This window comes from Vipera berus (genome assembly GCF_964194415.1).
Source record: "Vipera berus genome assembly, chromosome: 2".
NCBI lineage: Eukaryota > Metazoa > Chordata > Lepidosauria > Squamata > Viperidae > Vipera > Vipera berus.
In genome coordinates this window covers 63,514,849-63,538,001 of record NC_138203.1, presented here as the reverse complement: position 1 = coordinate 63,538,001, position 23,153 = coordinate 63,514,849, and the positions used below count along the sequence as shown (strand labels likewise).

At 40.3% G+C, this 23,153-nt stretch overlaps 1 protein-coding gene across 1 annotated transcript in view; it reads left to right on the top strand.

Annotated features, from left to right (window-relative positions):
• The window catches only part of AOPEP (aminopeptidase O (putative)), a 202,189-nt gene that overhangs the window by 91,371 nt on the left and 87,665 nt on the right, over nucleotides 1–23,153 (top strand). The window contains exons 11-13 of the mRNA XM_081318746.1: nucleotides 3,401–3,461; nucleotides 21,716–21,778; nucleotides 22,522–22,608. Coding sequence (XP_081174872.1) covers nucleotides 3,401–3,461; nucleotides 21,716–21,778; nucleotides 22,522–22,608 — 211 coding nt within the window. The remainder of the gene's footprint in view (nucleotides 1–3,400; nucleotides 3,462–21,715; nucleotides 21,779–22,521; nucleotides 22,609–23,153) is intronic.

Here is a 23,153-nt window from a genome sequence, read left to right as displayed (position 1 = left end):
GATGAGACAATAAGAAATGACAACTAAAATGAATAGAACTGCCTGGAAACATGATGAGAAAGAAATAAAGTACACAACAGATAATATTAGTTGCTCAACTTTCTGCTGGATTTAAAAACAAACAGAATTTATTTCTATGCAATTTGTACAGTGTATTAGCTTTGTGGGGGAGTGGGTGGTGGTGTAAAACATTTAAGCAGCACAATTTTAATGGCATGAGATAGCATTTGATTCATAATCACATCTGCTTTTCATAATAAATTCTGAGTATATCGGACTTGAGCCTGAATTTCTAAGATGCCATTGTTTTGATCCTGATTTTAAAAGACAGTTTTCAAGTTACGTGCCTGTTGTGTACAATAGCCCTAAAAATCGATATGCTTTGAAACTAGCTTAGAGGGAACTAGTTCAAAATTTGCTATGAATAGCAGTAACATAACACTCAGTCCATAACAAAGTAAAGAAGAGATCCTACTTTATAAATTATGTGGTTAAATTATCGTACTAATTTTATTTAAATATCTGAAGTCCTGGATCCCAGTGCAAATGTGGACCATGCTCTGTATTAATGGTTCAAGACATTGTATCGGGAATCAGGAACAGCATTTGGCTTTAAATAATGGATGCAGCACTCTAATAAGAGGATAGACCTAGACAAAAAGTGAGCAGGACCAGGACCAAAACAAAACCTAATGTAGTTGAATGAAAAATATAAATTAAATTAAAGGTAGTTAATTACATCTGATCAATATGGTTATTCTCCATAAATGACATTTTTCTTGTTGTCACATAAAAAATGCATCTTTTGGAAATGGTTAGGTCAGTGGTTCAGATTATAGGTAGTCCTTGACTTACAACCATTCGATTAGTGATTATTCAAAGCTACAACGGCACTGGAAAAAAAAGTATAACTGTTTTTCACACTTATGACTCCTGCAGCATCCCCATGATTAAATTTCAGACACTTGGTTACTGGCTCATATTTATGACGGTTGCAGTGTCCCGGGGTCATACGATCACCTTTTGCAACCTTCTGACAAGCAAAGTCAGTGGGGAAGCCAGGTTCACACAGCTATGTTACTAACTTAACAACTGCAGTGATTCACTTAACAGATGTGGCAAGAAGATCGTAAAATGGAGCAAAACTCAAATTAACAATTGTCTTTGCTTAGCAACAGAAATTCTGGGTTCAGTTGAGAATTACCTGTACACACCTCTGCTGTTATGTACTTTCATTTATATAATAATTATATAATAATTCTTGTATAGTAATTCATCTCCAAATGAACTAATTTTAGACTTCTGCATTTTGAATTCTGTGTATAGTGGAAATACTGTACTAATTATCTTTCATGATGGAAATAGAAACCTGTATTATCTACGTACTATACATGCGGTTCTGTTTTGGGCTTTAAAATATATTATACAACCTATGGTCATCATTTCAGACTTTTTGTTTAATCTTAACAAAGAAACAAAATGACCCAAGCAGGCAAAAAACCAAAGGGAACAGGAGAAAATACCCATCAGTTTCCCCATTGATTTTTCTTATAGGAAATTGGCAGAGAGTGCTGAAAATTGTGATCATTGACTGTGGCAGCATTGAAATGACCACAACGTTGCCAAATTTCAATCCCACAGGAGTCATGGCTCCTGGATTTTGAATGCATTGTATAGCCCATTTCAGGTTCATTAGTTCAAAAAAATATATACTGTCCTATAATGCTCTGTTTCGCCCATTGAAGGGTACAAACAGATACAATAGTTTTAGTAGCAAATAGGCTAGGGTGAATGAATATGTCATCCTGTCACATTACTAAATAACTGTCCTGTTGCAGTTGTCCTTTTGCTTAAACCTATTTTGAATATTTTCAACTAATTACAATGAAATATCCTACAAATATGCAGTCGGGTTTATAGACCAGATTGTTTCATAAGGAACGATGCTTTGCTGGCAAAATCTTACAAAGGTTTAACTATTTCTCCAAAGTATTATCCTCTTGTTGCATCAGACTAATGGAAACAAAATAAGTGTGTGGGAAAAAAGGCTGAATTTGTAAACAAATTTTAAAGCCCACCTGCTTTGGCTTAAAAAAAGGGGGGGTTATCAATTCATAGAAGTCATGGGGATCAATGGCTGTTAATCTCAGTGGCAATGTAGACTGCCTCTGAAGGCCATCTGCTGGGAAACCAGTGAATTCCTTGTGCAGTTGGTTGACCACCGTGAGAACAGACCGCTGGACTAAAAGGGACAGGGATCTGATCTCACAGAGCACTGGTTTTATTGTTATGTTTGACATTCTACCAAATGCCTTTTAATTTTAGCTTCTCTTATCTAAACATCGATGGGGAGTTTAAGGCGCTTGGTCTGCTGAACCATCTTTAAGAGACACACAGTTGAGAGTTGATTTAGATATTTTTATAGGTTCACTGCTTTGTCTTGGTCCCTATAATTAAATTTTGTTTTGTCTTGTTTCATTTTGTTTTGATTCATTTCATTTCATTCGTATACTGCCCAATCCTGGAAGCTCTGGGTTGCTGACAAACCAAAACATCCTTCAAAAACAGTCAATAAACCCACTCGTAATAAAGCAAATACACTATTAAAATTATGGGGAAAGTATAGCAAATCGTGTCAGATTCATCTCCTGTGTTAGAAGGAACATGCCTTAGCTGTTCTCCTTGAACCCAGAAAGAACGGATGCCAATTTATATATACTAATGTGTTTTATAGGTGAACATGTATGAATGTACATAGGAGCAGCATATGAAAAGTCGTATTAGGGAACTTTAAATAACTGGAATTTCCTATTCATTATATGCTTTACTAAGAAACTATGAAGAAATTACAAAAACAGAAAAATTAATAAGCTCTTAAGAGTAAATGCAACTATTCTGTTTTTATTTTGTGTGTGTGTGTGTGTGTGTGTGTGAGGGGAGATAGGTGTGCGTTTCACACAAAGACACGAACATAGCAGTTTTTAGGTTATGATGGCAACTGGGACTGCATTTACTATCGCTAAGCAACAGAGCATGACATGGTCATAAGAGGTGATATCAAGTGACCACATTGCTTAGCAACAACAATTCTAACATCTGTTGTTAAGCAAGGGCCACAAGGATTGTTAAATGAGGACCTCATATAACTTCAACTTTCTCCCGGCTTTTCCATTGACTTGTTTTGTGGGAACCTGGCAGGATTGTCAGAAATAGCAATAATGTGTCTGCGGAGTACTGCAACAGCCAGAATTACAAGGTCCTGTTGTAAGTACCCTTCATTTAGTGCTGTCATAACTTTGAATAGCTGCTGAACCAATGGTTATAACTCAAGGTTTTACACACACACACACGCACTTATATACATTACATATTTATGATTAATTTTTTATTTGTTTGGAAGGTATGGTCTGGCGATTGAAAACATTTTCCAGAAGTGGCTTGACTGCTCAGGAATACCCAAGGTAAATGGAAATGTGTTTTTTGAATAGAGTTCTGTGTATGAATCTGCTGAACATGTTGTTCAAATTATTCCTTCTATAATAGATACAGCATGAAATAAAATCTAAATTTTAATGATATCCAGTTTATGTTTTTATAAAATGTACATATGGGAATCAACTTTTATCAATTGCAGGTTCCATTTTTTATTTTCCTCAAAAAGATGCTGCCAAGAGGGGGAAAAATCTCTTAAACCTTACTTTATTACTAAGGATACTGTTCATTGGAAGTTGTATTATTAAGGAATCTTAGCAACACTTTGCATTTTTTTTAATGGAACTTTATGTTTCTTGCATTACTGTGGATGAAATAAAACACTGCTTTAAAATAATTTTATTTATCAATTTTTTAATTTTAGTGGGACTGATTTATAAGGTTTCACACCTATTACAGATATGCTAGGAACAGAGTGTTTTCTGAAAAGAAAAGAGGAAAAATGAAACATTTAATTTTCAAATGGAGTGATATACTTCACAAAGGAATATAAAATGATATTTATATTACACAGTTTACTCAAGCAAGATAAACAGTGGCAGTAAAGATACCATCTTCCCAGTAACCTATATAGCAATTGCATATTCTATCTGTGATTCATATATTTAATTGCTGCGTCCAGTTATCTGGAAATAGACAACAAGTACATTTGAAAACACATCATTATCCTTCACAGGTCCTTCTGTGGATTGCATACATAATTCTCCAGACATCCAAAATTTGATCTCCCTGGAATGTTGACCTTTAATCTCTGTACTGGCCAGTCTGTTTGGCTAGCCCAGGCAAAATTGGCAGAAACCAAGAATAGATTAATCCAGCAGTGAGTCGTAGAACCAGTTTTCCATTTCCCATCTTAGAAATCCTATAAATCTGAAGGAGCAAATGTTTTTATCTATCCATTTCAGTTATTTTCCTACCATGCCCACTCAGAGCAGTTCAGATAAATGGAATACAACAATGTTAATGCTCCAAAGAGTTTGATGTCGGGATAGGAGAGGCCATGACTTTAGTAAATATTCTTCAAATTCCTTATGAAGGATTTTTCAGGAAATTGGGCTTTATAAAAGAATGTCCCCTCCCCATAGCTGCAAACCCATAGCTTTTGACCCGATCATAGTTAGATTTTCCAGTATCTTACATTATATATGTATTCTGAAAAAAAAGACATTTGTGTAGACACAAAAGATTGTAGGAGAGCATTTTCTTGAAACTTGTTGAGTCTGGGTTAAATAAGGTCAATTGCCCTGTGCTGCTGATTTTGCTGTTTATCAGTTCAGGATGTACAGCAGCTTAAGAGGTGACTCACCACAGGACTGAAGAGCTTTTCACCTTCTAGTAAGTTAATAATGATTTAATGTCAGCAACTCCAGACTGAGTTTAAATGACACAACGAATTTAGAAACAGCTGATTTTAGAGTATGAAACAACCAATTAAAAAATTATTAATGGTGTGGCTATGTCCATCATTGTGTAAAAATATGCTTCCAGATGTTTGCTATTGTTCCTATCTGTTTTTAAACATTTCAAGAGCAATGACATCTTTGATTTGTTTGAACTATAATTCTCTATTGCTGAACAAAGCTTCCCATGGTCAACATAACTTTTTCTTTAGTCATCTGTTTAGTATAACCCCACCCAAGGTAATAAATAAGGTAAAACTATGCATAAACTCCATGCTTACTTAACACATCCTTCAGTTATTTAAACAATTAATAATCATATTCTATAATAATTTGTACACTTCATTAAATCACCTATTTTGGTTGCTCTATGCCAGCAGCTCCCAACCTTTTTATACCCCGCACCCCTAGAATGCTTTAGATAGATTCTCGCACCCCTTACAAAAGTTTGAAATAATGACAGTGAATTATGCATATACACTATAATTTTGAAAACCCAAGTTTTCATACCCCCTGGAATATCATCTCGCAACCCCGGTTGGGAGCCCCTGGTCTATGCTTTCTCTTGCATTTGCTGTACTTTTACAACTTACCAGTACACAGTGATTTTGTTTGTTCCTTTCCTATATGATATGCATATGTTAGGCTTCACTTTTCCCTACCTTCCCTTGTTATTATATCCATGATCCAAAATGCCACATGAGGATTTTTTTTCTCCTTCTTCTGCATGCATTCATTTTGAAGTTGAACTTTAGAATCGTTGCTCTTTTTCTCTCTTTTTTAATGGAGATCCATGTGATGGTAACTTTGGCCTCTTCCAATTCCCCCCCCCTCTAAATATATCTATAATCTCCAGGGCTGAGGCAATAATGCCCAGAGTTACCCTGACATAAGATGGGCAAGCCAATCAATACATTTTACAAATAAATAAATATTTTTGTAATGAAATATACAGAGAAGCTAGTAAAGACCCTCGTAGTATAAATATATCACTTCTTCGCAACATCAATCCACTTTGCATTAGTTGCTATTGAAAAATTAAAGACTGATTAATTTCAGATTTGCTTCTTAATTAGCCATCTTAAATTTCTCTAACATCAGCTTTTGTTGTCTGGGAGAGGAAAGTTTTAATGATTAATTTCCTCTCTCTCTCTCTTTTTAATAGCAGAATAGTTGTAGTGTATCAATACAACTCTGAAGAAACATTGCAGCAAACAGGCAGAGGGAGAATTTCGAGAAGAGTGGGAAGGGAAGCAAAATAGAGAAGTGAGGTGTCAGAGTATCATGTAATAAAGTAACTGAAATTGCAGCTTACTCTGGAGTCCCTTTGTAAGAAAGAACACAACAATAATAATTTAAATAATGAAAAGGAGGTAATCTGAGACTTTCATTCTTGCAGCTTCTGTCTCATTTGAGGGGTAGGGCACCTGGAGAATGTCCTGGAATATAACATTGAATAAATATGGTGAAGAGAGATATTTGTTCAGTTAATCCGATCCAATTAGGGCTAATCATAAAGCATTTTCCTTTCCATCTTAAACTATAGTAACAGAGCTCCAAAAAATAAAGTGCTTTGAGGTATCCAGGTCTCAGGGCTCTGTAAGGATCATGTGCCTTTCCCAGAACAAGTTAAGTGTTATTTGTCAATTTTCTGTCATTTTGCAGAAACATTTTCAAATGATCCAGACGCTTGGCAAGATTTGATTTAAGTATTTCAATCTACTAATTTTGGTCTTTTTATTAATTTTTATCTTTATAAAGAATATTTTTGTCTGGGATATTTGGTCACCATCCAAAGTATCTTTAGCTGATTTCAAGGGGATTAGAAATATTAAATTATTATAAAATATAATAAAATCAGGTTAGGTAAAGGTCACATTTAAACAATTTTTATCAGAGCTACAGTGCTTAAATGTAAATGCATTTCCAGATTATTCACTCTCAGCTCTGCTAGTCAGATTGTGATTTCTCAGCTCCATGTTCAATTACGTTTTAAATAAATGAAAAACAAGCAAATGGCATTCATCCAGAGATAATAACAAAATGTTTTTCCTTAGAGATATTTTGTGCTTTAGTTATCCATAAAGTAAGCTGTAGTAACTAGTCTTTTCAACAAAAGTCTGGTTTTGTTTTGGCTGGCTTTGGAATGTTTCAGTATGATTGGGAAAATAATTATGGCTGAAGACAGTAGGTTACATATTATTTTTTAATTACGCTATTATAAACCAACCTTACAGATTTTAGGGAATGCATTCATCAAATAAGAAAACTCTCTCTATTTTAAATTTACTGATGAATGACTGACATTTATAGGGGGGCATTTTTAATATTTGTATTTGTCCCCAGTCCTTACTTTCTTTACCCCATCTCCAGCATAAACAAATTCGGACTTAATTTCTGAAAGAGGTTGTCAGCTCTAGAGTATTAACAATCCTTCTAGATTATTTTTCATGTATTTCTTCTGTTTCTTTTGCTCCAGTGGCTATATAGTTTCATGTAATGCAGACATGTCAAACACAAGGCCCGGGGGCCGGATCCGGCCAGCGAAGTGGTTTCATGTGGCCCGCAAAGCCATCCTGGAAACAGTGAGGGAACGGCCCCCGCTGCCTTGGCCCCGGCCCAGGCCAGCCGGAAGCCAATGTACAATTTTGTGGTAGTCATCTATGCTGAAATGCATTCAGTCTTAGCTCCACAAGGCCGTCTGGAAACAGTGAGGGACCAGCCCATGCTGCGTCGGCACTGCCCCTGGGCGCATGCTGGGGAGGTATCACCCTTTGTGAGGAATGAAGAAATGCACCATCACCTGGAAGTGGCCAGTATATGACCCTGCCTACTTTGGGTAGGCTAGGGCCTGGGCAGCATTGCGCTTCTCTTCAGATTCGTGCCACTTGGCTCAGCCTCTCGGCACTGTCAGGAAAGTGCCCCACTGCCTGCCAAAACCTGGCAGGCTGGGGCCTGGGCAGCATTGTTTAGGTAACATCGACTCTCATGCTGCTCATGGCATCCCCTCCCCCAGAGCCCACCAAGCTGGATATGTGAAGTAGGCGAGGGCCATGTGCTGGCCACTTCCAGGCGATGGTGCATTTCTTCATTCCTCACGAAGGATGACACTTCCCCAGCTGCGTTTCTTGCTCCCTCCCTTATCTCAAATATTTTCCTACCACTCTGTTCTTGGAAGGAAGGAGAGGGAGGGTCTGAGGGAAGTCCTGCCTTAGTCATGCCCTGCTGCCCTTTCACCATCCCCTTGCCCCCTCCTCCTGGCCTATCCTGGGGGGTCTCCGATCCTATTGCTAAGGAAGCTTTGGATACAAAGCCAGGTCTCCTCATATGGAGAGGGAGTGGGCCTCCCTCTTGACTTTGCCCTTGTACCCATCATGAGCATCCTGGCTAAGGAGAGCAAGCACAGCAGCAGCAGCCTTGAGGAGGAAGTAAGTGCAGCTGGGCGCCACCTTGGGGAAGTGGACCTGGGCTTAGTGCCGTGGGTTCTTGATGGCTAGGTTGGGCATTTGACCTCCACGCCACTGTCCAACCCCCCCCAAGGCCTGAGAGGAACAGTGAGGCTCCTCCAGTGGACCATGCCTTGGCAATTGCCCCGGTCCCATCTTCTTCTGCCAGAGACCCTCTGATCTGTCCCACTCCTGCCCAGGCCCCCATTGGCACCCTTGATGCGAATGATGTAGAGCTGGCCACGCCCACCCAGTAGGCCATGCCCACCCTGGCCACACCCACCCGGCCTGCCAAAGGCAACTGCAATGCTGATGCGGCCCTCAATGAAATTGAGATTGACGCCCCTGATGTAATGTATCTTGATGAAGAATATACCTTGATGAAGAAAGTGAAAGTAATGCAAGTTTAAGGAGATCTCTCTATTTCTGTAGGTCAAGTACAGTGTTTAAAAGTTGGTGGTACACCTCTTCCATCTAGTAAGCATATGTTACAACCCCTCATTTGGAGACTATTTCCTATTTTTTTCTGCTCCACTGAAGCTTTACAGTTTGCCTATTCAACTCCTATCAGGTCTGGTGTTGATAGCTGTTCTCAAGAAAAAGTTACCATCATTCTGAAGCTTGATATATCACTGAACTGTAACTAATGTTGGCATTTCAGGACATACTGTGGGTTAATGAATGAGCTTTTACTTTGAATTTATACAGAGAGTTTTAAAAATAGCACCATGTAGCCAAAAATCTAGCTTAAAAAAGTTTGGGGTTCCTTAGAAACTCAGGAATAGTCACACAGTATTGATACTGGAAGCAGCTTTATATACAGGGATCTGAAATATGAAAATAGGTTCCCTTTAGAAAAGAATCCATGAAAGTAGTTCATAAGAAATTGTTTACAGAGCTTAAATATTCTTTGTGGCTTGTCTTCTTCCTGTTAATCACACTGCTGAGCATAAAAGCTAAGTTATGCACAGAATGGTTGGATTTGCCCCTAGTAGAAAGGAAGTATGTTTGGTATCTCCAGAACAATAAGAGTTTGCTGCCTGGCTGGTCTATGCTGGATCAAATTCACATTCCCAAGTTCCTACTCTTCCACCTACATATTCAAAGGTCTGGAAGCCCAGAAGATGAAGGAAAGTTCTTTCTTAAATAGGGATATGAGCTTTTCTAATAAAGCTGAGCCTGCACAGTACAAGACTATTTTAATTTGTGCCTCGAAAAAAGATCCTAAGAAAAGGAGAGAAAAAATAGCTACGAATTAACTCTTGTCTTGCTGAGGGTTTTTCCCCCATCCAAAACAACATGAGAAGAATGCGTAGTCTCAGAATATGTTTCCTTTTGAACACTGGTCCCCGAGTTTAAAATTTTATTGGAATATCTTTCATGGTGTCTGTATGCAGTAATAAACAAGCAAAATGCTGTAGACACAACTTCCAACCATTCGGCTGTTGACTTGCTGGCTGATCTAGTATGTAGTTGCAAAACTAACTCTGAATAAAAAATGGAGTCAACCTTTGGCTTCAAGGCCCTATTCTCAATACCCTGAGAAGGAGGAAGAGGCATCCTGTAATTCAAACAGCACATCTCTGCATGGCAATGGATTGTCTGTCTAACTCAGATTTTTTTTTTACTATATCAGTTTACTAAAAGTTTTTGTACCCCACCCCTTTCTAGCTCTTTGCCATGGTTTTCATTCTCTCAAGCCTACTGGCATGCCAATAAAGGAGGGCAGCTGAGTTCATTTCAAGTGGTTCCCAGAGGCTCAGTGCTGACTGTTTTTCAGCAATGGAGGGACTGAAGTGGAGACAGTTTTAGTACAACAGATGTATAAAGATGCCAACCAATGGCGGCCTCCTATTGATTCTGGAAATATTGTAAGCAAGTATGGATTAACTATTTCGGGGGGGAGGGGGAAAACCTCACATTTTTAAAAGCCTACTAGCTTGTGACTTGGATCAGCTGTAAAACATAAAATACATTTAGGTTGTTATGCTTGAATTATTTAAGAGTTGTAAGAGAAGTTGGTTATATTTCATCTATTTAGATTTCAATTAAAATCTTGCTGTAATTGAGAGTAATTTTACAATTGCCACTGTTATTGCTAAAATACTTCAAATTTGGGATTGTGTGTGTGTGTGTGTGTGTGTGTGTGTGTCCCTCCAATGTTATTTTGTCCTGTCTACAGGGAAATGTGTTGAAGCTTTTGAACTATGAAGGAATTTTTATGAGAATATTTATGACCATATTTAAGTCATATTTAAATATGGTTATAGATACTTATGACCATATTTAAATCATATTCACATTGCTTTCTAACCAAAAGGTGTACACAAAGAATATAAGACAATAAAAAGACAATCCTAAGCATCTCTACTCTAAAGTTCAATGGCTCTTCTTATTTATGCAAGATTGCAGCCTAGAAATGCATTAATAAGTGACTTGCACTTTTTAAAATTGTTGGTTTGTATAACCCTAAATGAGCTAATGCCTTTTTTTTCTAAATCTCAGGGAGGCATTCAGTTTATTCCATTATAAATAAAGAACAGGAAGAAAAAGGGCAGTACCATAAATTAGGAAATGGCACATCACAATACACTTCAATCTCTTCCTTTACTGGAACAAACTTCAAGCACATTCAGGACTATTAGTCTGACAGAGTGGCCACCACATTTTTGGGGTAGGGTGATATGTCAGTAACCATAGAACAAGCCTTGATGGTAGTGGGTTCACGATCAGTACCTGGTACCATGGGTTAAAAACATCATATCTACATACCAAGAGCTGGCGGTTGCTATGAAAGACCCCACTTGAGATCATGGAAAGCCATTGCCAGTTAAAATAAACACATTCTTGGCTAGATAAATCAGTGACCTGCTCATCAGAAGATAACTTCATAGATTCTTCTTCTACAAAATCAGGCTTCAACTTCCTACATATTTCTTCATGAAAAACTAGAGCAGTCCAGTACATTATTATATTTATGAGTGTACATAAACATAAGTGCTCTCTCATATATTAACTGAGCATGGTGAAGCCTATTTAGCTTTAACATGATTATTGCATGATGCACTTTCAGACAACATTCTGAGATGCAATTATCATGAAGGAAGATCTATGAGTAAGAACAGCAGGAATCTAGACTTTTGTTCATTGGGTTTTTCTCAGTAAAATGGTTTTGGATACAGTTCCTACATTAGGCTAATGATAAAATATAGGTCACAGAAGAAAGTAGTAATTAAAACATGTAAAAATAGTAAATAAACATACAATAACAACAAAGTAATAATAGCATATACCACTTCAAAACCTGCTTTCACAACAAGGAGGCTTATGAATCAAACATCTGTCAAAATAAAAATGCATTCAGGAAGAGAAATAATAGAGCTAACTTCTCTTAATAGAAAGTGGAAGACCCTAATGAGCAACCAGTGAGAAGCCAACTGGATTCCACAGAAGAGATAAAAGAGTTTCTCTGAGAGATCTTAAATTCTGAGTATATGGATGAGAATGGTTTCCAAATATCCTGGTCTCTTATCAAAATAAATTTATATGTCATAAAAGAACTGTTAATTCTTAGCCCATGGAGCTGTTGATGAAAGAGCATCATATGTTTCTTACAAACCAGACCCTGAATGCAGACTTACGGCCACAATTGAGCCAAAAATTCCCGTTGCTAAGCAAGACAGTTGTTGAGATTTGCCCTATTTTACGTCCTTTCTTGCCAGAGTTGTTGAGTGAATCACTGCAGTTGTTAATAACATGGTTGTTAAGTGAATCTGGGTTCCCCTTTGACTTTGCTTGTTAGAAGGTTGCAAAAGGTGATCATATGATCCCGGGACACTGCAACCACCATAAATATATGCCAGTTGCTAAGCATCTGAATTTTGATCATGTGACCCCAGAGATTCTGCAACAGTCATAAGTGTGAAAAATGGTCATAAGTCACCTTTTCCAGTGCTGTTGTAACTTTGAACAGTCACTAAAGCAGTGTTTTTCAACCTTTTTTGGGCAAAGGCACACTTGTTTCATGAAAAAAATCACGAGGCACTCCACCATTAGAAAATGTTAAAAAATTTAACCGTTAATGGTTCCTGAAAATTTTACCGTTAATGCTTCCTGAAACCATAAAAGAAAATAATTCTTCTCACCAGTAATTTTTGAGCACTTCTGGGAGTTGAAGTCCATGAGTCATAAAAGAGCCAAGGTTGCCTACCCCTGCTTTAAGGCCAAGCAGAGGGAAGTTAAGAGAGGTTCCTTTTCGTTATAAACAGAAATACTGTATCTTCCCAAACAGCCCTGAGAACAAGGAAGCCCTAGTTTGCTAGCTAATCATTTTTTTAAAAAAAAAATCTAATGTAATCATTTATCATTATTATGGCAGCGTAAAGCTTTATTAGCGCTTGCGGGCGCTAATGTCATCCCGAAGCCCATCCGCCTTTCTCGGCCAGAAAAAAGTCGGCCTGGGGAAATGGAGACCATCTCCCCCTTTCCCCCCCCACCACTTTCTCCCGCCCTTTTCTTCAGCGCTGAATGGGAAAGGAGGTCGATGACGTCTTCCGCCACCAGGGAAGGATTCGAGCAGAGTTCGGAGAAGCCTCGAACGATCCCACCGCCTCGCCCGATCTGTCACGGCCGTCCTCCAGGGGGTGTTGTGGTAGTGAGCAACGGCGCCCCCTCCCCTTTTCTCCCCGGGAGCTCGAGAGAGAGTTGGGCAGAGAGGAAGGTGGCTGCAAGGCGAGAGACGCAAACAACTTTTTTTTTTTTGCTTCCAGCGAGTTGCGGGCACCCGGCCCCGCCGTCCGCGGGACTTGTAACTTGAGCCTGCAAAACTGACTGGAGCGCAGCGCTGCGAGGCGAGAGGGAGCTGAAAGCCGCCTGGGCAGCGGAGAGACCGAACTGAAAAGCCCGCTCGGGGAGGCAACGGCGGCGGCGGGGAGTGGGGTGCTTCCTTTCCCCGGGTCCTAGGCTCACCCCAACGCTGGGCAAGCCGGCAATGGGTAGGAGAGAAAGCTCGTGAACCTCCGGCGAACTTTTCCCCTCCAACGTGCAGGGCAGGCAGAGCGGGGCAGGCGGATGGAGGATGCGCTCTGCCCGGCGAGCTGTCTAAGAAGCAAGAGGCGGCAGCGAAGGCGGTGGCGGCGGTGAGGGAAGCACCGGGGAGGACGACGATGAAGCAGCAGCAGCAGCAGCTGCAACTGCAACTGCCGGCCTCGCCGCCTCCGAAGCACTACGGTGCGGGCTGTCCGAAGCCCCGGCCTCATGTGGCTCCGGCTTCTTCGGGCGGACATTTTTTTTTAAAATCTTTCGAATTTTTCCCACGGCACACCAGGCAACATCTCGCGGCACACTAGTGTGCCGCGGAACAGTGGTTGAAAAACACTGCACTAAAGGAATGGTTGTAAGTCAAGGACTACCTGTAATCTAGATGTGCTTTGTCAAGGCAACTCTGTGTATCACCATTGGTGGGAAATAGGCTAGGATCTCATTGTACTTTCAAAGATGGGGAAAATGCTTCTCCCCTTTTCCCTCGCAATTGCTGCCTATACCTAAGCTCTCTTCTGAAACGATAATCATTAATGGCTTTAAACATGCAGACTGCTGATTTGAATTCCACCTTCCTTTCACCTTCCCTATATTTTATAGCGCTCGCTTGAAATATTCTAGAGAAAATAAGAGATTACACACATATTCGTCTAAATTTATTTTACCTTGATAAAAATATCAGCCATGTCATTTTGGTGAAATGGTTAAGATGTCAGGCTAGAAATCAGGAGACTGAGTACTACTCCCACCTGAGGAAGAAAGCCAGCTGGGTGACCTTGGGCCAGTCACTCTCTTTTAGCCCTGGAAAAGAGGAAATGGCAAACTACTTCCAAAAATGTTGCCAAGAAAACTGGAGGGACTTGTCTAGGCAGTCACCAGAAATCAACACTGACTTTAAGGCCCCAGCACAAAACAAATAAAAGATATCATTTAGCTTTTATCATAGATAGATTTTGATAGGAATACTCATATTTAAAGCATTACCAACAATTAATGTCATGTTGAGTTTTGTTTTGCTTTGGGAAAGATAAATTTTGGAAAAGGAAAAACAAAAGTCAGCTGTTTCTTGGCTAATCTACTTATCTGGGTGTGGCCCAATTTTGAACAGGTAAAGAAGCAACAATGCTCCTACATTTATTAAAAAGGCAGAGTATGACACAAACAAATAAGTGTATACATCTGACACGAAGTTCTGTTCTAAATCAGGCTCCATCTAGCTATTGAATAAAGTTGAGCATTTTTCAGGCATGTAGTATGAAAAGCTCAAATTTCCTTTAAATAGCAAGAAATTTTGCTGGCGTGGTGGATAAAACTTTTTAATGTTTTGGTATGCCCCAGCTACTCAGAGGGCCCAGCTGCTTGGATTTTTAATAGAAATGCTCTATTGGACATGCCTTAAACTCTTTTTGGGTGGCCATTAAGACATGCTAAAAAAAATTTGTGTGAACTATATAAGAATTCCAAAAAATAACTGATTATGTTTAAAGATTCATGCATGCCATGTGAAAGTGTTTTACATTATGCTACAGTCTTAAAATTCAGAGCATAAGAAAATAGAAGCCAAATCCCAACATTTTTTATATTATACCCCAGTGCATTTCATGATAAAAGCTAACTAGAACATGAAGAGACTTGCAAGTTCTGAATTCATATCCAATATCTGCAAATCGATTAATTTTCACTGGATTCTAAACCTTAAGTATCTTTCTAGGATGCCAGCATACAGGGATATTTTGTGTGATGACATATTCGCTACTAGCACCACCACCCCTTTTTTAATGTTCAATTGTGTCTGGTTCTTTTAGACTGCCTGGATAAGTCCCTGCAATTTTCTTGGTGAGGTTTTTCAAAAGGGATTTGCCATGGCCTCATTCCTAAGGCTGAGAGAAACTGACTAGCTCAAAGTTACCCAGCTGTCTATGTACCACAAGGCCAGAACTAGAATTCGTGGTCTCCAGTTTCCAGTCTAATGCCTTAACATGTATACCAAACTGGATCTTCGGATCTCTCTATTGATAACTTGAACTGTGGAAGTGCTGGTCTGTTTTTTCCCCCTTTAAGAGTAGCTGAATGGAAATGACAATCATATTCCATGTAGACTCTCCTACTCAGAGAATACTTTTCTTATTTGCAGATGGCACAAAATTGAATGAGATAATACCTGGAAGGAAGAAATACAATTCTGAATGTCCTTTAAAGAAATGAGTTGAATGTAATAGTGTGAAATCTAACACCGATAAGTGCAGAGTTTTTATTCTGGAAACAAAAATCAAAGGCAGAGATAAAAGATAGTGGACACCTGGCTTGGCAATGCTATTTGTAAGAAATACTTTGCAATATTAATTAACGGCAAACTTAAGTATGAGTCGAAAGTGAGATGTCACTGTAAGGAAGAGAAATGCTGTTTTATTCTGCGTAAACAAACATTATTTCATAATCGCAAGTTCAAAGTATCACATTTTAAGAATGATTCAGAGAATTGTAACAGGTCTCGAGAAGACACTAATATTGATTAGAAGACTAGAATCTAGGAAGATAAAAGGAGACAAGTATATTTAATTTTGAGCAAAGCCTTGAGGGGGGAAAGGATAGTTCTCTTCAAATACGGATTGACCTCACTTACTGAAGGTAATTGGACCCAGGAACTCTGTTGCATGATGTCATGTGACCACACAGTCAATGGCAATTCTGGCAGCCCAGTTGATGCTATTAGGTAAATCCCACATAGCCGCACCTTCTGCCAGCCTCCCCATTGACTTTGCTTGTCGGAGGCTGGCAGTGAAGGTCTCGAATGGCAATACTGTGAACATGAGATGTTGCAAAGCTGCAATTTCAAGCCAGAGTGCCCAAATCTGTGACCACAGGGATGCTGTAACAGCTGCAGCTTCGAGGACCCATCATAAGTGCCCCTCATTCGTCACTGTTGTAACTTTGAATGATTACTGAACAAGTTGACATTAAGCAAGGACTATCTGTATCTGCAGTGAAGTCACAAAGACGACTAAAATCTGATCTCTTTCATTCCAGAGTGCAGGATACAGAGTAATTATTTAAGATACAGGAAAGCAGATTCTGATGGAATATAACAGAATTTCAACAGTAAAACAAGTTGCCCAGAGAGGTAGTGCAGAGGAGCATCTCTCTCTCTCTCTCTCTTTCTCTCTCTCTCTCTCTCTGTGTGTGTGTGTGTGTGTGTGTGTGTGGTACATAAAAACTTATTTTTGTTTTATTCTGTGAGGTTGAGTTGGTTCAGTGAAGGAATTTAAATCTGTATTTTCAGCATTTAACATTTAGCATTCTGTGGTTGAAAACTGCTTGTACTTCATAGGTATTCTGAATATTTACACAGCAAATATTACTAATGGACATTTAAACTTAGATCTCCTGGTCCCAAGTTCTGAAGTTTACTGCATCATAGTAATTTACATCAAAATAATCAGGTCTAGGTCATCTGAATGGGTAGCACTATCTCAAGAACATTAATAGACAATATATAATACAATATTATTATTATTTATTATTTATTATTATTATTATTATTATTATTATTATTATTATTATTATTATTATTATTATTATTATTATTATTAATTTAATTTCTATACCACCCTTCTCCCGAAGGACTCAGGGCGGTGTACAGGGCAATAAAATGCAATAAAAATGCAATATACAAAAGTTAAAATGAGAATTAAATAGAATAGCCCAATTGCAGTAAAAAGTTAATTAAAATTACAATTAAAATACCCCAAACCCATCAGACCAGGCCGGCTTGTTCAAATAGGTGAGTTTTCAGGTCACGGTGGAAAGAGCGAAGGTCAGGAGCCATCCGGAGCTCAACCGGTAAATGATTCCAAAGGTCTGGCGCACCCACAGAGAACGCTCTCCCCCTGGGGGCCGCCAGCCGACACTCTCTGACCGATGGCACCCTGAGGAGGCCCTCTCTGTGGGAGTGCACTGGACAAAGGGAAGTTGACGCCGGCAGCAGGTGCTCCCGTAAGTAATCCGGACCCATGCCATTTAAGGCTTTATAGGTCATCACCAGCACCTTGAATCTCACTCAGAGAGCAACTGGAAGCCAATGCAGCTCGCGGAGTAGAGGTGTTACATGGGAGTATCGGGAGACCCCCAACACAACTCGCGCGGCCGCATTCTGCACCAGCTGAAGCCTCAGAGTGGTCCTCAAGGGTAGCCCCATGTACAGAGCATTGCAGTAGTCTAAACGAGAGGTCACGAGCACATGAGTGACTGTACGCAAGGTATTTTTATATTGCCGAATTCAACAATTACTGTTACACAGCAGTGTACATCATAAAAACATAAAACATGACTTTAAAAAACACTAAATTAAGATTGAAACAAATCTTTCATAGTACAATAGGTGGAGTTTCTCAGTCATCCAAGTTCTTCTTCCTCAAGGAAAAAACAGTCCAGCTGCCTTTTGAAAAAGTACCTTGGAGACAATAGGTGCAATGGTGAACATTCGGTTCCTAAGACTTTCTAGAATATGTTTGTTTTTAATAACTTCTGATATGCAAACACTAAAGGTGCTAGACTAATTTCCATAAGATGAAAGCTACAGTTAATCAGCACTGCCTGGGATCCCATCCCATCATCTTGTATATTTTGAGGGAACCATTCAAAGAGGCTGGTGACGTATAGTCATTTGATATACATGAATGCATGTATATTATAATATGCAAATAAGTGTATCAGTTGCGGAAAGATGTCCCTTGGAGTAAATGTACATATATTCTAAACAGATGCCTCCTTTCTGTTAACAAATATTTTCCTAAATAATTTTTGCCAATGGAAGTGCTGAATAATTCAATGTAGCAGTTTTCATATTTACAGATGGGATTAGCCCGAATGTAAAAATCTAGAAAAGGGTTTTTTCCATCATAATATCTCCTTTAAGATATTTTTCTTTGAATAATATATTTCATGGCAATATTGCTTCTATTTAAAGCAAAGAGGTGTACATATGTACACCTCTTTGCTTTAAATAGAAGCAATATTGTACATATATTCTAAACAGATGCCTCCTTTCTGTTAACAAATATTTTCCTAAATAATTTTTGCCAATGGAAGTGCTGAATAATTCAATGTAGCAGTTTTCATATTTACAGATGGGATTAGCCCGAATGTAAAAATCTAGAAAAGGGTTTTTTCCATCATAATATCTCCTTTAAGATATTTTTCTTTGAATAATATATTTCATGGCAATATTGCTTCTATTTAAAGCAAAGAGCTTGAGCTTGGCTTTGATCTAAAGCTTTTGATCTTGAAAGAAGGTTATTGTGGTAGTAAAAAAGGGGGCAGGCAATGTCTTTTTAAAAACCAAAAGCAATAAAGTTAAAGTGGTGGTCAAGATTTAGTGAGCTCACTCGACACACATTTACGTTTTGACATCTGTTCGTAAATGGCGTCTAATTTCATGTAGGAGAAAATCTGCTCTGATCTAAAAATTTAGAAACTTTCTTTCCCAGAATGCAGTTACATCAATCAAATTTTTGTGAGAGCATGAGTTTATGCTTATACTTATGTCAGAAAATATTAATATGCTAAAAATAATTATCCTGGAGGACTGATTCTTTCCTTGCTTTTTTTAACTTTACAGAAACAAGCTACATCAGTAATCTAGTAGCACTTTTCTGAATAATGCTGAAAGTCTACAAACATACGTCTTTTTATATAACTTAGTAGTTGGAAAAGGTGTTACCATATTTGTCCCAAAGGTACTTTTCCAAAATGCAACTGGACTTTTATGTTTTTTCTTTGAAAATATTTTGCTCCTCATCCAAGAAGCTTCTTCAATTTTGCGATTTAGTGTGTGCTACCAGATTTATGATTTTTTTTGCCTCCATAGACTAACTAGCATGGTTCCCCTCCCACAAAAGTGTTAATTGTTTTAACATGTTCCCAAAGTCATTTTAATCTCCTATTTCCTGTACATTTTCATACCAGTAGACAAATTTTAGTAATGATATTTCAGTAAGTTTGGTGGGATTTACTCTTAAGTAAACAACTGATGGTGGAGTAGCGGTCTTAAAGCAAAGTTTAGGCTTTGCCAAGCTTCAGCTTAATGGAGGAATCAACTGCGGGATGGCCGTGACTAATAGAAATGGCAAGATTCCAGTAGCAAAAAGCAAAACTTAATGCTTGCTTTTAAGATGCACTTCAGAGTCTCCATGGAATTCATCTGATATCGTTTTGGATTCCATAGAGGTCAAGGAGCTAGCTATTGGGGAAAGAAAGTTTTAAATTCTTCCTTGCATTTTAATATGTTCAGTTAGAATACTTGCTTACAGAAAGCTCTGGTTTGGAATGAAAGGGAGGGCAGGCAGGATGCTGGAGAAAGGAAGGACGTTTCTGATGTAAAATGGAATTGTCCCTCTTTGCGCTTCTACCTCGCTGCGCTTTTTTAAAAAAATAGGTTCACGATTTGTTTCATTTGCAACTTGCAAGGGGAAAAAAAGTCGATGAACTTTACGCCAGCGTTATTTTAGTGTCCATTCAGCGCACGCATTTGCATTTCCAGGATTAAATATAGCGCTGTCTTAAATTTCAGAGTTTTACGGCAGAAATCCGGGACCCCCCCTCCTTTTTTTTTTTTTGGATGAATGCAAACGACCTTTTCCCTCCGCCACCCCCGCTCTTAAGCAGGGCTCGTTTGGCCCCTTCCAGTCCCACCAAACCAGGGGTAGGCAACCTTGGCTCTTTTATGACTCGTGGACTTCAACTCCCAGAATTCCTGAGCCAGCATAGCTGGCTCAGGAATTCTGGGAGTTGAAGTCCACGAGTCATAAAAGAGCCAAGGTTGCCTACCCCTGCACCAAACACTTAAGGAATGCCCGTGACCGTGCAAAGGGTAACCCCCTCGCTCCTTGTAGTAACCGGTAAGACACCCCTCCCCACACACACACACGCTAATCAAGCGCACAGTCTAAAAAACCACCCTCATCTTCCTCGCTTTATTCAAGTCCGGAGAAACCCGGTCTTCGAATTACAAGCTAGGAAAAGTGAAGGAACTTTGCCGGCCCCCGATAAAGCCGCGAAGCCAGCCGGGCCGTCGAGAGAGACCCCCCCCCCTCCACACACACACACACACACACACTCGGCCTAGGCGAGGTGGAACAACCCGCTTCACGCTCGCTCTTCTCGACCCCTCCTTCCCCGCCCCCCACCACCACCACCTTCGATCCAGCTGCCTGCCTTGCGTGCAAGCGAGAACTGACAGCCTGGACGCCGTTCGCGCGGAAACGTCAGCGGGGAGGGGGGGAAAGGTTGTGTGTGGCTGGGAGGGAGGGAGGGGGGGAGCGAGAGGCGGCGGTTGCCTGTTGCTCGGAGCGCTCGACTTCAAACGGCGCCTTTTTACGCAAAGGAGGAAGACAGGCAGACGCTGCACTATTTAAGTCAGGGGTCTTCAAACTTGGCCCTTTTATGACTTGTTGGACTTCAACTCCCAGAATTCCTCAGCCAGCAAAGCTGGCTGAGGAATTCTGGGAGTTGAAGTCCAACAAGTCATAAAAGGGCCAAGTTTGAAGACCCCTGATATTTTAAATGGTGGCGTTCGCCGCCCTGAGCCGTCCCTCCGCGGTACCTTTTCGGCGGATGGGGGGCGAACAAAGCCGACCGGGCTGGAGTATTCCCTTAAGGCAGGCTCCTCCTCCTCCTCCGCGTCCCCCCCCACTTTGATTTCGGAGGCTGGACCACGAAGACCGGGGAGGAAGCGGGGGGGGGGGTGTCCCCTGCCTCCCTTAAGGTGTTTTGCAGCCGTAGGAGATTCCCTCGTCTGCCGCGGCAGCGGGGAAGAAAACCCCGAGGAAGCCGCGACCTCCGCTCCTTGCGAGCCTGTTGCGCGGAGTGTGTGAGTGTGTGTTGGGGGGGTGGTTGGGTGTGGGTGGGGAGTGGACCGTCTCTTGCGACCAGCAGCCCGGCGAACCCCTTCGCGGCGGCCGCAGCTGGTGCTGCCGGGGCCGCCCTAGCGAGGGGTACACACGAGCGGACCGACCGCGTGTCCGCCTCGGGAGCGATCGCAGCCGGCGGGCTTTGCAAGGGCAGCGGGCGCCGGCCCGACCGGGCAGGCTTTTGGACTCCTTCGCCTTGCGCCCTAAGGCTCGGGCTGCGCGGAGGGGAAGTTTGGTTCTGATCGCAGCCGATCTTGCAGCTTTCGGGGACGCTGGATCTTTTTTTGGGGGTGGTGGTGGTGGGGAAACGAGATCTCGGAAGCCGGGTCCACGATCGGGGCTCTCTCTTCTGCCTCCTCCTCCTCCTTCAGCTCTTTATTCCAGATCGCCTGGAATAAACTTGCGCTTTATTTTGTCTTCCCCCATCTAGCCTTTGCTGGAAGAGAGTCGCGTTTGGCAAGAAGGTCGACTAGCCCAGCAAGTGAAAGAAGAGGTAAAAAGGCGCTTTCCTCCTTTGGGAGCTGGTAGTTTTAGATCGTGGATATATATATATATATATTATTTTTTTTTTATTTTTATTTCTTTGCAAAACGGGATTGCATCTCTGTCCGCCCCACTCCCCCTCCGCCCTCCGATCCTGAAGTATCGCTATATCCACGAGAAGTGACACGGGGAAGCTGCCCCTTCGTTATTACCTTGACCGCGACCCCTTAATCCCACCCTATTTAGAGGGGCGATGAAGGAAATGCCGAGATCGATTCTTTTTAAAATGCTCCTCTCCCCTTGGAAGATGTGTTACTATTTGAACTCGGTCGCACCTTTTTCCCCTCCACCATCATCACTTTTTTCGCCTTGCTGCACTTATGTAACAATTTCAATTTCATGTTTGGGTATGTGCGAGGTTTAACTTGCTGGGGCGCTGGCTAGATTATATAGCACCAGACGGAACTTACTGCATTTGGGTCAGGGTGGTGGAGGGAACAGAGAGAGAAAAGTTTTTTTCTGACCAGGAAGAAATAGATAAATGGATTGAAACACGATATGGAGGACTGGAACAAATATTTCTCTTCCTCATCTCTCTATCCTGGTTTCCCCCCCCCCCCCCTAGTTTTTTTTCCCCTTCCAGTGAAGCAATGGAAAATTGTATCTTGAATCTGTTTATAGTTTCTTACTCATGCTGAGTAGTTGTGCTCAAGTTGCGTCTTCTTTAAAAAGCTGTATGGTTTTGACATACAGGTCGTAAAATGGATTCAAGTAAATCAGAGGTTCAGAAAAAGCACTCGGCGGAAAAGGCAGCGACCAGAAAAAGTCACTTTCCAAAAGGTACCAACTCCTAATGATCTGATATATTATCATGTATCACGTTGTTTGTATTTTTATTGCATATTATGCTTTTTTAAAAATATATTTTTAAATGATATGAAAATTTATTGATTGTGTGCCACCAAGTAACTCATATAGTACTATTCCTGGAAGCATTGTTGTGAACAGAGCTGTAAAATATAGGCTAGGTGCTCTGTTTGTAGCCAAGGAGCGTTTAAAAAGGTCTTTGTGGAAAATAAAACACATTTTTCTTGCATCTTTATGCAACCTTTAAAAGCCTCTGATTCAAATAACAAACCTGCTTAGTGTCTTAGAAATAAACAGTATATCAAATTTCAAGTTGATGTATGACTTTCAGATTAAAAGAATTTCCCAGCTTGGATTAATCAGTATTAATTATGTGCAAGGCTCCTAAGATTTCATTCTTAAAAATTTTAAAAAATGGGTATTAGGTTTAAATAATGTTTGATGGACTACTTGGTAAAGCTGAATGCACATATGGGTTGTCCTGCCAGATTCTTGTAATTTTTTGTTTACTTAAATAA